Source organism: Petaurus breviceps, unplaced genomic scaffold (assembly GCF_028583685.1).
Source record: "Petaurus breviceps papuanus isolate PSGF00001 unplaced genomic scaffold, PetGlider_PUasm1.0 216, whole genome shotgun sequence".
NCBI lineage: Eukaryota > Metazoa > Chordata > Mammalia > Diprotodontia > Petauridae > Petaurus > Petaurus breviceps.
In genome coordinates, this window is record NW_027185867.1 from 4,124,843 (window position 1) to 4,140,195 (window position 15,353).

Here is a 15,353-nt window from a genome sequence, read left to right on the forward strand (position 1 = left end):
TCTTTACTTTAATGAATATTCCTGCATCTTGCTTATTAACTAAGTGGCCATTCTACTTTTGAAATTAAATGACTGGAAGTTAAATCTCATTGTTTCTCATCAACATTAGCTAACCTTCCTCGTTTCCTTTATACAGCAAGATTTATTTTTGTTGTTTAGATTGCCTTGGTTGGGAGGATTCCTCTTTGTTCTACACAAGATATTGTTTTTAGCTTATCACATTTTTTTTTTTTACCATGAAAATATCCCACAAAACATAGTCACTGATTTATTCCCAACAATACCTTCCCTGTGTAGAATATGTCCTCTCTGGTCACTGTCCCATCTGCAATCTTCGCCCGGATTGCCTGTCCAACTTCTTTTTCATTTTCATATAGGAAAGCCCCATCAATATGGCGGAAGCCCACTTCAATAGCCACCTTTGTGGCTCTTTCACCTTCACTTTTGGGAACCTAGAAATTCAAAGGGAGAGAATTTCAACCTGGATAAAGACAGCTTAGCCCAATGGCCATCCTTCTGTAAACATGATCCTTTAACTACTGTTTCTCCTTCCCTCTACTCTATGTTTTCAGCTCCACTTTCTCCCTTGCTTGTCTTTTTCTAGGTCAAGTACTACTCAAGTTGTCCCACGCACAGCTGTATTTTGTCATTTGTTTTCTTTAGATCTTGATGCTTTCTTTTTTTTTTCCATTTGGCCATTCTAAGAAATATGGGGCTATTAGGCAATAGAGAGAATTAAACGTTTTGTCAGATAGATGCCTGCCTGGGTCAGCTGAGTTCTTTGGCTTAGCCTTTAGTCTTTAGAGTTCAGTTTTAGGTTCTGCTGCTACATTCTGTGCTTTTCCTCCTCCCACAGCCCATAGTATAATAGAATGTTTTGTTTTAAGTATATATTGAGTTTCAAGCTACTGCAAGACAGCAGAGTACTATGCCAGAAAACTGAGCAACATTAATTCACACCACAAAGTCAGTAAGGCTTAAAGGTGAAGGAGAAAAGCTTTCAACATTAAAAAAATTTGGGAGATTACTTTTAGTGAATTAGGGGAAAAAATTAAAACAGATTAAACTCAAGAGAATCACTACAAGTCATGGACTGGGAAAAAAAAAAGAAAATTAACTTGATGTCCACTATAGATATCCATGACCACACATTTAAACTGAAAATCTAAAATCTAAAGGGGCATGACAGAGAGTTTAGAATTACTGTTAGGGAGTCTATACCTATAAGCTCAGCAGTCGTATTAATAAGGATATGAGGGCAAAACCATAGAGTCCAGAAATATTGGTACTGAGATTTTGCCAACAACCCCTTTAGGTACAAATATGGAAAGACCAATTAATCATATAAGAATTAGAACCATTCAACCAATAAATAGGCTAAATAATGATGTTGCAGTATAACTGGCTACTTACTCAGCTCAGTGGACCTTATTTTTGAATTATTTATGTTTTATATTTTTTGACATGTATATGTAATATTGTATTTATATCTTTATTATGTTTTTTTTACCCTGTTGCTAGAGTTTGCCAGATTTGAAGAAGCTTGTTAAGTGGTGCTTTGAATTGTGATACATATATTTTATGTATACTATATTTATGTATGGCTGTGAGAGTTGTACTATCAGGAAAACTGACTGCCACAGAATTGATGCTTTCAAATTGTGGTGCTGGAGAAGACTTTTGAGAGTCCTTTAGACAGCAAGGAGAGAGATCACATCAGTCAATGCTTAAAGAAATTAATTCAGGCTATTCACTGGAAGGTCAAATACTGAAGCTGAAGCCAAAGCTGAAATACTTTGGCCACATAATGAGAAGATGGGACACAATGGAAAAGACTGGATGTTGGGAAAGAATAAAAGCAAAAGGAAAGGGGGACAGCAAAGGATGAGATGGCTAGATAGTGTCATGGAAACAATGAACATGAACTTGTACAGAATGAGAGATAGTGAAGGGCCTGTTGTGCTATCGGGTCACAAGGCATGACTGAACAGCAACAAACATTATATGTAATATTAGGGTGAATGTTATATATCACAAAATTATTTTCAGGAAATAAAATTATGGGTTACAGGTAATAGGTTCAGCATTTTTTCCTGCAGACTTTAGGTACTATTACTATATTTTTAAGAGAGAATAGAAAGAAGAAAAAAAAAGAATGTGGCAGAAAAGGGCATTAACTTCTCTCCTCCTTAAGGATTAGTCTTCAACTAGGTTTTTCCCAGCAGAGGAGGGCATGCATGGAATAATTAAGAACTGAAGAAAAGGTTTCTCCTTCTCTCTGTATGCTCAAAGGAAAAGCTATTAACTAAGGTTGACCACAAGTGAGGAGAACTTTGGAATCCATAGTGAAGAAAGAAAGGCTTAAAGAAAGACAGCAGTGCTTGTAAAGGAAAGGTACTCTGATCATGCAGACTAGAGGAGACCAAGAACTCAACCCCTAAGGCCTTAACAAAAATGAATTAAACAAAAATTTTAAAACTTTTATGAATACAGAGATGACAAAGGCACAAACCAGGAGAGAATAATGCAAAAACTTCTATAATCAAAACCACAAAGAAAAAAACAGATTGCCCACAAGAAAACTTCAATTTTTTTGAAAAAATTATACAAGAGTTTAAAAAAAGGTATCATAAAAGAAATCAGAATTATGGAGGAAAGAACTGGGAAAAGGAGCAGTAGCTTAGCAGAAAAGGTACAAAACTTCAGTAACAAACTCTCCAAAAATCAGAATGAACCAAATAGAAATGAATGATTCTAGGAGACAACAATGATTCTTAAAACAAAGTCAAAAGAAATGGCAAAATGAAAAAAAATATATAGTGAAGGTGAATGGGATTAATTCATCCCCAAAATAGAAGTTGGAATGGATTTGGAAAACAAAATTCCAGCAATATATTGTTTACAAGAAACATACTTGAAACAGACTCACAAAGAGTTAAAATAAAGGATCGGGACAAAATCTATTATGACTCAGCTGAACACAAAATAGCCAGGGAAACAATTATGATTTTAGTCAAGGCAACAGCAAAAATAGACTTAATTTTATAAAAATAAAGAGAAAACTACATTTTACTGAAAGGTAACACAATGAATTGATTTCATACTTAATATACATGTAATCAATTGCATAACTACTAAAAAAAAGGAAAAACTAAATTAATTACAAGGAGAAACAAGCAATCAAACTATAGTAATGAGAGACTTCAGTTTATTCCATCAGCCCTAGATAAATATAACAAAAAATAAATGAAAAATTAAGAACATGAATAGAATCTTACATAATTTAGATATGATAGACCTCTAATGATTATTGAAAGGATTAGAAATGAGAATTCCTATTCTTCAGCTATGTATGACTCCTTTGCACAAACTGCTCATAATTTAGGATCAAGACCAAATGAGAAAGCATAAATATTATATATATATATATATATGCATATTTATCTATATATAAATACATATATTTTACTTGTCAAAGTATTAAAAATAAACCAAAGACTAAATAACTTAATCTTAAAGAATTGTTGCATCAAAGACCAAATCATATAAATGATAAGTAATTTCACTCATTATAATGACAATGAGTCAATATTCCAAAGTTTGAGGAACATGGTTAAAATAATCCTTGGGGAAACACATTTGTTAACCAAAAAAAGAGAGAAAGAAAAAACAGATCAATGAATAAGGAATGCAACTAAAAATATATTTAAAAAGCCAACAAATTTAAAAACCTCAGTTAAACTCCAAAATAGAAATCCCCCCCCCAATTTTTTTAATTAACAAAACTGAAAACAAAAAAGCCACTGAATTAATAAATAAAATGAGGAGCAAGATTAAAAAAATAAGCCATCAACTAACAGGACTGAAAAGAAGAAAGATGCTAATCAAGCTACCAGTCTTAAAATTTTTTAAATAATTTCCAACAAATGTGAAACATCCAAAATAAGAGAATAAGAAATAGATAATTTAAATGATCAAATTTCAGGGGAAGAACCCAAATAAGCCATGAATGAAATTCCTAAAGAAAAACTCAGTGATCAAATGGATTCAAAAGTGAATCAAACATTCAAAAGACATTTCCAATAATATACAAATTGTTTGTGAAATTAGGAAAAGAAGCTGTGGATCAGTCCTGTCCAACTCTTCATGATGCCATTTGGAAATTTTTATTAGCAGAGATAGTGGAATGGTTTGCCATTTCCTTCCCCAGTTCATTTTATAGATGAAGAAATTGAGGTAAACAGGGTTAAAGGACTTGCCCAGGGTCACACAGCTAGTAAGTATCTGAGGCCCAATTTGAACTTAGGTCTTCCTGGCTCAAGGTACCATGCTTTATCCATTGTACAACATAGCTGCCTCAGGAAAAGAAGATATCCTACCAGATTCTTTCAGTGACACAGATATTTTCTAAATACATAAGCAATGGAGAACAAAATAAAAAAGAAACCTATAGATAGATGGCCATCTCTAATGAACAAAAATAAAAAATGTTAAAATGAAATATTAGCCAAAAATCTGAAACAACATATCAAAAAGAATATCACTATGACCAATTTGGATTTATACTAGGAATGTAGGCTTAGTTTGATATAAGGAAAACTATCAATTTAATTAACTATATCATTTTAAAAGTAATATGATAATATCAATAGATATAGAAAAAAAATCTTTTTTTACAAAATAGAACACTCATTTCTGTTAAAACAACAACACACTAGAAAACATAGGAATAAACAGACTTTTCATTCAAATGATAAATTTTTGGTTTTGTTGTATATCTCCAAAAGGAGATAAACAAATTTTGTTATTCTCCAAGAGGTCCATGACATCAGAGAGGTGATGTCATGACATGCAAGTGAATTGGATTTAAGTGAGAGACAGCTGTGCAAAGCTACCAGACTCACTTTTTCCTTCAGAGACATCTAGGTCCAGTGGCAAGATACATATCTGGACAACTAGATATGGCTAGCTCCAGATACAGTGGAACACTTTGGCCTTTTTGAGCTAAGGTCTTTAACAGCTCTCAACTTGAGTGATTCAGTGATTTAGTGATTTAAGGGTAGGTAAGAAATGAGGCAGAGAATGGCCTCCTCGCCTAGTTAAAAAAAAATCAATCTATAAGGGGAAGACCCTTAGAGTTTCTGGCCAAAATACAAACAATCACTACTTATATTCACTCTCAGCTGATCAAGGCCCAAACAATGACCAAGTGGGCTTGGCCTGGTATTATAAAATGGTAAATATTTTCTACCTAAAACCAAGAGGCAGTATTATTTGCAAAGGAGATAAACTAGAATCCTTTCCTGTAAATTCAAGGATAAAACAAGGGTATCCATTGTTACCATTTCTATTTGACATAGTGCTAGAAATATTAGCTATAGCATTAAGACAAGAAAAAGAAAATGAGAGAATAAACATAAGGAGAAACAAAATTAAAGATTTTTTATAGATGATATGATATATGTACTTAATCCTAAAGAACAACTAAAATTATTGAAATAGTAACTTCATCAAACCTGCAGGATATAAAGCAGAATCATTAGCATTTCTATATAATATTAATAAAATCCAGCAGGAAGTGATGGGGGGAAAAATCCACTTAAAATCACTGTCAAAACATAAATAAAATATTTTGGACTCTACTTTCAAAGTTACACAAAAGAATAATCTAAATAAACATCAAAATACTGTTTAATGGAATAAAGGCTTGCCTAAATAATTGGAAAAACATTTATTGCTAATGAGTAGAATGAACCAATGTAATAAAAATCACAGTACTACCAAAATTCTTTTACTTATTCACCATCATACCTATCAAGCGATCAAAGAATTACTTTACAAAACTAGAAAAAAGTAACAAAATTTACATGTAGGGAAATAAGTCAAGAATATAAAGAGAAATAATAAAAAGAAATGTGTATTAAGTGGGGAGGAGACCTAGCAAAGCCAGATATCAAACACCTTACACCACCACCGTACCCCTATATACACACTTCAGAACAAGACACCTGAGCATTTTTAGTCAATAAACATTCATAAAGAACCTACCATGTGCTATACTAAAGAGGCAAAAGACAGTCCCTGACCTCAAGAAACCTAGAATCAAAAGAAGGAGATAATGTGTAAACAAATATATACAAAGCAAGCAATATGGTGCAATTGAAAAGAGTGAAAGTCACTGTAATTAAACAGGGTTAGAGAAGGCTTCCAATAGTAGTTTGGATTTAAGTTGGCAGGTTAGTAGATGGATTTAAAGAGGGAGAGCATTTCAGGCATGGGGACAAGCAGAAAATATGTCCAGAACTGAGAGATGGTGGGTCTTGTTCCTGGAACAGCCAAGATACCAGGGTCACTGAATCAAAAAGTACATGTAGGCCAGCAAGGTAAGGTGTTGGAAAACTGGAAAGGTACAGTGGGCTAGATTATGAAGGGCTTTGAATGCCAAACAGAGAATTTTGTATTTGGTACTGGAGGCAATAACTGAGCCCTTGGAGTTTATATGCGGGGGAGTGATGTGGTTGCAGCAGAACTCTAGGAAAATCACTTTAGTGGTTGAATGAAGGATGAATTGCAATGAGTAAAGTCTTGTGGCAGGCAGATCCATCAACAGGCTATTACAATAGTCCAGGTGGGAGGTAAGAGCCTTCACTAGAGTTATGACAGAGTCAGAGGAGAGAAGGAGGCATATATGAGAGATATTGCAAAGGTAAGATCAACAGGCCTTGGCAAAAGGTTTGGGGGGTGAGAGAGAGTGATAAGTGATATGTGAACCTGCAAGGCTGGGAAGATTTCTGCCCTCTAAGTAATAAGAAAGATAGGGTAGAGGAATGGTTTAGGAAAAAAGACTTCCTTTGAATATGTTTAGTTTAAGACTTCTACTAGAAATCCAGTTGAGGTATCTGAAAGGAAGGAGGTATGAAAAGTAAGAGATTGGAGGGCAGTAGAGAATTTGGGAATAAATAAGATTTAAGAATGATCAGCATAGAAATACTTCAATTCATGGGAGCTGATGAGATTATAAAATGAAGTAATACAGAAGGAGAAGGGAAGAGGGCCCAGAACAGAACCTGGAAGGACACCTAAGGCATAATGTGAATGGGTGTTTGAAGATCTTACTTGCCACTTAATAGATCGAATATAATCACATGGAGCCTGTGGTGGGAGGATTTTGCTGAACAGGTGGAGCAGAACCCAGAGGAAGCTGGGAGTCAGAGCAGCTAGCACAGTGGGAGAGAAAGGATGCAAGTAAGCAGACATCTAGACTTGTGAGTGTTTGTTTGAAGGCTAAAGGAAGGTGTGGCTCCCTACTGTGTTATGCTGTATTAATTTCTTTGTTGCTATGATGGATTTGACTTTCTGGTGTTGGGATTTGGTTTTCTGGTGTCTGAATAAATGTTTTGCTTCTGCCTTCTATATGGAGAGTCTGTTATATTTTGCAATTCAGAACTGTGCTGGCATACTCATAGTCATCGTTGATACTGTAAATATTGCATTGGCCCTACGTAAGGCTAGGGGGCAAGATCTGGATAAGGTTTCAGCAAAGGAGTAGGGTTTAGAAGGAGCAGTCAGAGAGGTAGGACAATGAAGAGAGAGTGATGTCTTAAAAACCTAGAAAGAAGAGAGTATCAAGGAGGTAAACCCTAATATCAAAGTTAAAGGAGAATGAGCATTGAGAAAAAGTCACTGGGTTTGGCAACTAAGAGATCATCGATACCTTTATAGAGAGCAGTATCACTGGAATAACTAGGTTGAAAGCCAGATCTATAAGGGGTTAAGAAGACAGTAAGAAGTGGTTAGACTTCCAAATGAACAGAAGCACAGGAAAATAAAAGGACTAGTGAATGATACAGGGGTAGCATGGACCAAGAATCTGAAGAAATGAGATAAGTTGAGGTATACTATGTGGGAATCTAGAAGGTCACCAGAACTACTTTGAGGAGATATGTTTCAGTAGAAAAAGCATACTGGTCTTTGCTATGGGGCATGGGGAGGGAATAAAGTATAAGGCACATGCTGTACATAGGAAGGGGATGAGTTATAAAGGGCTCTTAATGCCGTACAGAGGATTTTATATTTAATCTTGGAGCCACTGGAAATGATTGAAGAGTGGTGTGACATGGTCAGATTGGTGCTTCAGGAAGACTTATTTGTCTACTGAGTAAAAGATAGACTAGTGTAAAAAAAAACTTGAGGCAAGGAGATCAATCGGCAGGCAATAGTTTAAACAACAAACTGTCCAGGCATGAGGTGATGAAGGTCTGCACCAGGGTGATGGTAGAATCAGAGAAGAGAAGAGGCCATGTTAGAGACGTTATGAAGGTAAAATCAACAGGCCTTGGCAACAGATTGGATATGGTGAATGAGAAATAGTGAGGAGTCACAGATGACAGCTGGATTATAGGTCTTGGTGACTGGGAGGATGGTGGTGCTTTCAACAGTAATAGAAAAGTTTAAAAGGGGAGAGGTTTTAGGAAAAAAAGATAATGAGTTCAGTTTTGGAGATGTTGAGTTTAAGATGTCTTTACAGCTTTAAGACGTCTATAGAATACTCAGATTGAGATGTCTAATATGCAGTGAGGGGATGTCTAACTGAAGGTCAACAGAGAGATTAGTCTGAATAAGTAAATTGGAGAATCATCAGCATAGAGATAATCATTCAAACCATAGGAACTGATGAGATCACAAAGTAAAATAGTATAGAGGGAGAAGAGAAGAGGATCCAGGATAGAGTTGTGAGGGGACACCATAATTAGTAGGTGTCATGACCTAGATGAAGATCAGTAAAGGAGACTGAGGAGAAAACAGACAGGTAGGAAGGAAACCAGGGGACAATAATGTCATGGAAGCCTAGAGAGAAGAAGGCATCACTGAGAAAAGGTGATTGACAATCTCAGAGACTATAAAGATGGCAAGAAGAATGAGGACTGAAAAAAGACCATTAGATTTGGCCAGAGGTGAGTGGTAACTTAGGAGAGAAGTGTTTCAGTTCACAGACGAAGTAGAAAGTCAAGTTGTAGAAGACTTAGAAAAAAAGGAGGAGAAACATCTATTATAGATGGAGAGAAGAGAATAATTAGCAGGGATGGAAAGATCAAGGGAGGCTTTTTTTAAAGTATGTTTGTAGACAGTAAAGAAATAGCCACTAGACAAGGAGAGACTAAAGATAAGTGAGAGAAAGATGGAATGGAATAACAGAAGAGTTTGCTTGGTAAGGAGAAAGGCAACCTCTTCTTGTGAAATAGGGGTAAAGGAAGAAATACTGGCAGAAGGTCTCTTAGAGGGAGCTCTTGGCAATCAGCCACCATTTTTTCAGTAAAACATGAGGCAAGGTTCTCAACTGAGAGGGTGAGTGAGGAAGAGCCATAGGAGATTTGAGAAGGGATGAAAAGGTTTGGAAGAGCCACCTAAAAGATTGTCTTGTATTGTCTATATCCGGTTATCATTTTAAGCATCTTTCAAGTTGTAGCTCATTTTATTAAAATGTCATTTATATTCAACAAAATTTATAAAATAAAGAAATGTAACATGAAGTTTTATAAATAATAATAAGAATATGAAGTCTTGCCAGATTATTTCTTACAGATTGGCCCATATAAAACATAAATAACTAGTTTGTAATTAGATTTATATTGTTTTATATTTTGAGTTTTCATAAGGGTAGGGAAAATAAAATATTTTATTTTTAAATTAGTATAGAATATAAATTATACTTTGGAGTTTTGGGGGACAAAATAATTGTTATTGTATACATTTGGTGAATAAATCCAAAAGAATATTATGAACAGATTATTAAATTACCCTGGTGAAAACACAATGCATTTTTTGTTTTCATTAAAATACTGAGAACCTCTAACTCAAAGGTATAGCAGGGCCTAATGCAGATAGCAACTCTTGAACTCCTTAGCAGAAAATACTTCATGAAATTATGTGAATAAAATAATATTCATCACCTGGTGATCAACTTTTTGATGATGTCTCCTGGTCCTAGGATAGCACTCAAAGCTTGTCACCAGGATCATGTAAAAAAGTGAAAAGGGCTATCCCATAATTAGTCCTTTCTCACTTTCTTTTTTTTCTTTTAATTTTATGAGCATTTGGGGTTAAGTAACTTGCTCAAGGTTACACGGCCTGGTGTTTCTGGGTGGGTGCTAAGTGTCAGAGCCCAGATTCGATCCCCAGGTCATCCCGACACTGGAGCCGGTGCTCTTACTCGCTGTGCTACCTGGCTGCCCCCCTTTCTCACTTTTTGAACTTTCATTTACTCTCATGAACACTTTGTGGACTTCCTGCTCTAAGGATCTTTGAAGATAGGTGCTATTATTAACCTTATTTTATAGGTGAGGAAAACAGATTAAAGGACTTGGTCAGGCTCACATAGCTAGTTAGTGTTTGAGTCCAGATTTTAACTCAAATCTTCCTAAACTCCAAGCTCAATCAACTGAGGCATATAGCTACTCCAGAAGAAGAATTAGACACAAGACCAATACAGTACAGCCAACATTCCTAACCTACCACAAAGCTCCATTTAAATATCATTTTGACCAGAAAGCCTTCCCTTATTGCATCTCTCCCTCTCCCCATTTGGTTATTAGTCTCTGCTTCAAACTTCTCATAATTCTTTGCAGTATAACTCTCTAATGCGATTATCATATAATGTATATTTATAGCTTTCTTCATTTGTGTCTTATTTCTCTTACAGATTGTGAGTTTCTTGAAATTAGGGGCAGTGTGTAAGCTAACAGACCAGACAGTATTAACATGATTCCATTTTGTATTCCTTAGCCTGAAGGTCCCCAAATACCACGTTTTGTTTTCTTGTCAGGGTAGCCCTGCTTGGGCCTGCACCCTTCCCCAGCTAGTCAAGTCACAAGTCCAGACCTTCACCTATGTAACCTTAACAATCATAAAATTTTGTGTGGATAACTGCACCCTACAACAACTCCCTACCCCATTTCTCCTCTCGCCCCCACCTCCTGCCTTTTCCAAAAGTTCCCATTACACCTCAGGAAAGGAAAGAGGCAGACAGAGTGCTTCTGACAGTGAGATAGTGACACCTAGGGAGAGAACAGGTGCAGAGGGGTGACTGTTGGTCTCTCAGCTGGACTATTTCTCTACAAACCCCAAACTACTTCAAGAGCCCTGACATGCTGAATGAAGAGACAAACTGCCTGCTTTCTGGAGACCACCATGTGGAAGCAAGAGAGGAAAGGGGTTGGAGGAAAACTCTTTCTTTTGTCTTGCTCCCAGCTGTGCTCAGAAGTTAAGCAAAATACACGCGTGAGTGTGTGTGTGCGCGCGCACACACACACACACACACACCACCACCACCACTATTACCTTTCTCTTTCCCCTTTACTAGCTGCAATGTTCATGTGGCAGCATCAATATTCCCCAAGTACAGTTTTGTTTTCTGTGCACTCTTTTTTCCCCAATGCTCAGACTACAATATCCAGGCGCCCTCATGCTGGCTCTGCATTTCCTGCACCTGAATTTGAAATAAAGCAGACTCCCTTCTCCTTACCCCCCAAGAAGTCAGCGGAATCCATCCACCCATAAAACAGGTAAAAAGTTTCTATAAGTAGTCTATGTCCATAGAGTACAAGCATTTACTCTTATAAGGTCATATAGGACCAAGTAAATCACAGGTGAAACATAATATTAAAAATTAATATAATTAAATGAAAATTTATGTAATAATTATATTTATGTAATAATCTATAGGCATAATTAAAATAATATTAAATTTGGTAAATATTCTTTAATAGAATTTGTAAAAAAAAAAAAAAGACTAAGCAGAAGTAAGGCAGGGGACAGACAGGACTTCTGTTTTTCTCTTAGCATTCTGGCTCTAGGCTCCAGCGTGCATAGTAATACACAGCCCCACATCTCTCTGCTCATCCATTTAAATATGATCTCTCACGGTCTCAAAGATGGGAAAGGCAGATATAGCAGACACTGTCTGCCACAGATGGTCATCTCCTCTCCTCATACACTCCTAAGTACTTTTTCAAATGCTGGGCTTAGTAAAAAAAACTTTCTCCCTCCCATCTGAGGGCTGATCTCATATTAGCTTTCTTTTCCCAGCCTGGGAAGAACTACAACTCCCAGGGTCTATGTGGCCAGCCAGTGGTGGTTAAATTCAAGATGTGGTACACTTACCAAAGTGTCAGGTTTATACAGAAATTCACTATCCTGCATTTGATACATAATTGTGTAGTTCTACCCCAAAGAGTCTCTAGCACCATACTAGGTGGTATGGGAGGAGAAGGGAATTAGGATAACACACTTCATCTCCCCTCCCAGCATTCTACTCACCCTCCCAGAAACCCTAGTTCTCTCTATACTTACACTTCTGGGTGCATAAGTACCAAGTCCCAGCACTGGGATGGTATTCCCATCATTCATTGTCACCTTAAGAGTTCTGGAAGGAGCCATTTCTTTTCACCTCACAGGTCAGATCAATTTTCTGCAGTCAGAAAACTCCCACACGATGGCAAAGACTAAGTGAATGAAGCCTTGGCTGCTTCTATTTATATCCTATTGCCCTATGAAGCTCAGAGGGAGTGGTGTAGTTGTAAAGTTACACTGGGTGGAGAGAACAGCAAGGCTTGAACCACTTCTCTGCAGCTTCCCCAGGATCTTAGCTGCAACTGAAATGATAAGTAAATAAGCAAAGTCTCCATTTGACATAAATTTAATTGCTATTCCTTTTTCTGTAGGTTTTTCTAAAGAGTGGTAAGGTCAGAATGGGAGCTCTGGAGAGGGAGGGCTAGAGCACAGTTGGGTAGGAGAGATCACAGAGAGGGAGGAAAGTGATGGGAAGGGGGAAGGGAAAAGAAAGCTAAGTAAATGAGCTGATTTGGATGTATTTGCTCAAGTTCCAACTGTCCCAACTTCCTGCCTATATTTCACCAATTGATCAGTCTACACCTTTATTGCTGTGTGATGTGGGAGACCCATAGCTAAAGTCTTAACCTTTGGAGAAAGCAGCATCCAATTGCCCCTGAGACAGGTTAAGACATAAGATGTGACAGGCTTGGGGGGGCAGGAGGAGGTGTGAGACTGGGACATAAATTCAATCTTTCAAATCCACTTTCCCCCAGGATGTCTGCTTTCTGTCAATCATAAACAAGGGAATATCATAAAACAAAAGAGTGCCATAACCAGATAACATTTTAACAAGAGATGGCCATAAAACAAGATAACAAGAGAAATGACAGTAATCAAGCTAGTGATAATTCAAGGTGATAGTTCTTTATCAGTCAGAACAGGGGAATGATGTGGGTCAGCTTAACCCAGTCTTGGTGTTGCTGACACAGCAGGATAACTTTGGTATGGCAAAGTATTATTAATAAGGGCTCAAATCATCCTCTCCAATCAGCTAGTCCAGGTTTTTGTCTTTCTTTGGGTGGTGAGGGGCTCAGGCAGATCTCACCCTATGTATCAGTCATCTCTCTTGTGCATAGCTTCTCAAGGTTTTCTGTATCACTAATGTACCTCATTGGTCTCTGCCTAAACCAGGAATCACAGCTAAGCCTTCCTTAAACTATCTTGTAAGCAATACAGTAACCTTTCCAACCCACTAAAGGAACAAACGTTGTTAGCAGTAAGTGCCCAAAGCTAGTCTGAGTATAAATATTAACAGCCTTCAATTCCTCTTAATTTCTCCTTATTCCCACTCTTCCCCTGTTCCAATAGCAAGAATCAGCTCTAGTCCCTGGGTCCAGGTTTCTCACTTCCATCTCTCAAAGGCTGATGCAGCTGAATGCAGAGGAGAAATCTATATACAAAAATGCATTAGCCTTTCCTGGGAATGCAGCAGTATTCCCTCTGCAACCCTAAGCATTGCCTTCATTTCTTGACTATCTCCCCCTCAATAAAGCTTCCCTGATTTTCTGTCTTATGAACTCCATGTTTCCTTTTACTGGATTTCAAGTATTGCAATGGGAACTTTAAAATTTCCTTTTGTTATTCAGGAATCAGGGCCATTTTTAACTGCAAATTTCATTTAACTAAAAGTATGTCTTAATATTAAGCTCACCTCACCAAAATTTGCCCCAATCCTTAGATAAGAAGCCAGAGAAAGTATCTAAACCAGACCTCTACAACTTGGCAGTAGCTAGGGACCAAAATTAAAATAATAAAAATAAACTTCTTCAGGCTGAAAATGGGTTTTTAGTGGCTAATTTTCCAAGTAAAGATATAAGTAGTGATTAAACTATTTTACAAATAAACCATATTTTTTAAAAAGGAGAATTTCAATTAATATCAATTAATCACACTTATTAGTTAAGATTTTTATTCATCATGAAATTGCTCCTCTTAATTTAGAGACAAGACAGATGATGGTTGGTTACCACAGGGCATGTGACAAACAGAAAGGAGTGAGCAATGGCAACCCACCCTACAAGTTACATGCCAGGCACAATAGTGTGAGGGATAATTTGCAGTGAGGTTTCCCCATTCTGAAAAATCAAATCTAGAGTGGTTTCAGCATCCATTAGGCCTAAGTTTACAGGTCACCTGACCTTGCAGGAATCTGGGACTTAGAGCAATGGAGACCTCCCCAGTGTCGTCTCAGCACAAGATATGCCAAATAAGGATAAAACTGCCTTCCTGGCCTTGCATTGGACACCCACATGTTTCCGTGTCCTTTGTCTCCAAGATAGATTCCCGCACTTAGGTTGTGGGCCGGCCTCCCTACCAATGAGAGTGAGGGCCAGTTGGGGGATTGGGTTTCTGCATTAGAAGGCTATATAACCAGGGGCTTGCTTCTACCTGTTGCTCTCTCCTTGGCAGACACCATATGAGTGACAGGGGCAGAAGGCCCTTTCTCATGAGAAAGAATAAATAAACTTTTCTCTACTTTCCTAAGCAGTCTCCAAATTCATTTACTGTGCTGTTGCACACAGTAGTGACTAATGGAAGGTTGGTTAAATGCTACAAGGACAAAGTGTTCCTTATGCCTTTACTTTCTTTTTTGTTTTTGCTTTTTGGAGGGGCAAGGCAGGTCAAATTGGGGTTAAGTGACTTGCCCAAGGTCACACAACTAGTTTTGTGTTAAGTGTCTAAGGCCAGATTTGAACTCAGGTCCTCCTAACTCCAGGGCCAGTGTTCTACTCACTAAGCCACCTAGCCTCTCCGCCTTTACTTTCTTTTACATCCTCTACATTTTTCATTGACTGCCAAAAATCTCATGGCAGGTTGCAAGGGTCCAGAGGGTCATGTGTTCTGCAGTCCTGATCTGAACTGTTATTGACTCACAGTGACCCAGATCACTCTGGCTCTCATTGATTGGCCAAGAAAAAGTCCAAGGCCAAGTCCCACTTGTCACCATCTGGGCCCTGATTGCC

General features: G+C 37.4%; 1 protein-coding gene across 1 annotated transcript in view; it reads right to left on the reverse strand.

The window, feature by feature from the left end:
* The window catches only part of LOC138165836 (prostaglandin-E(2) 9-reductase-like), a 29,846-nt gene extending 16,989 nt beyond the window's left edge, over window positions 1-12,857 (reverse strand). Inside the window, exons 1-2 of the mRNA XM_069094178.1 lie at window positions 12,349-12,857; window positions 285-452 (exon numbers count right to left, since the gene is read on the reverse strand). Of these exons, the coding sequence (XP_068950279.1) occupies window positions 285-452; window positions 12,349-12,435 (255 nt within the window). The 5' untranslated portion in view covers window positions 12,436-12,857. The remainder of the gene's footprint in view (window positions 1-284; window positions 453-12,348) is intronic.
* Window positions 12,858-15,353: the final 2,496 nt, after the last annotated feature.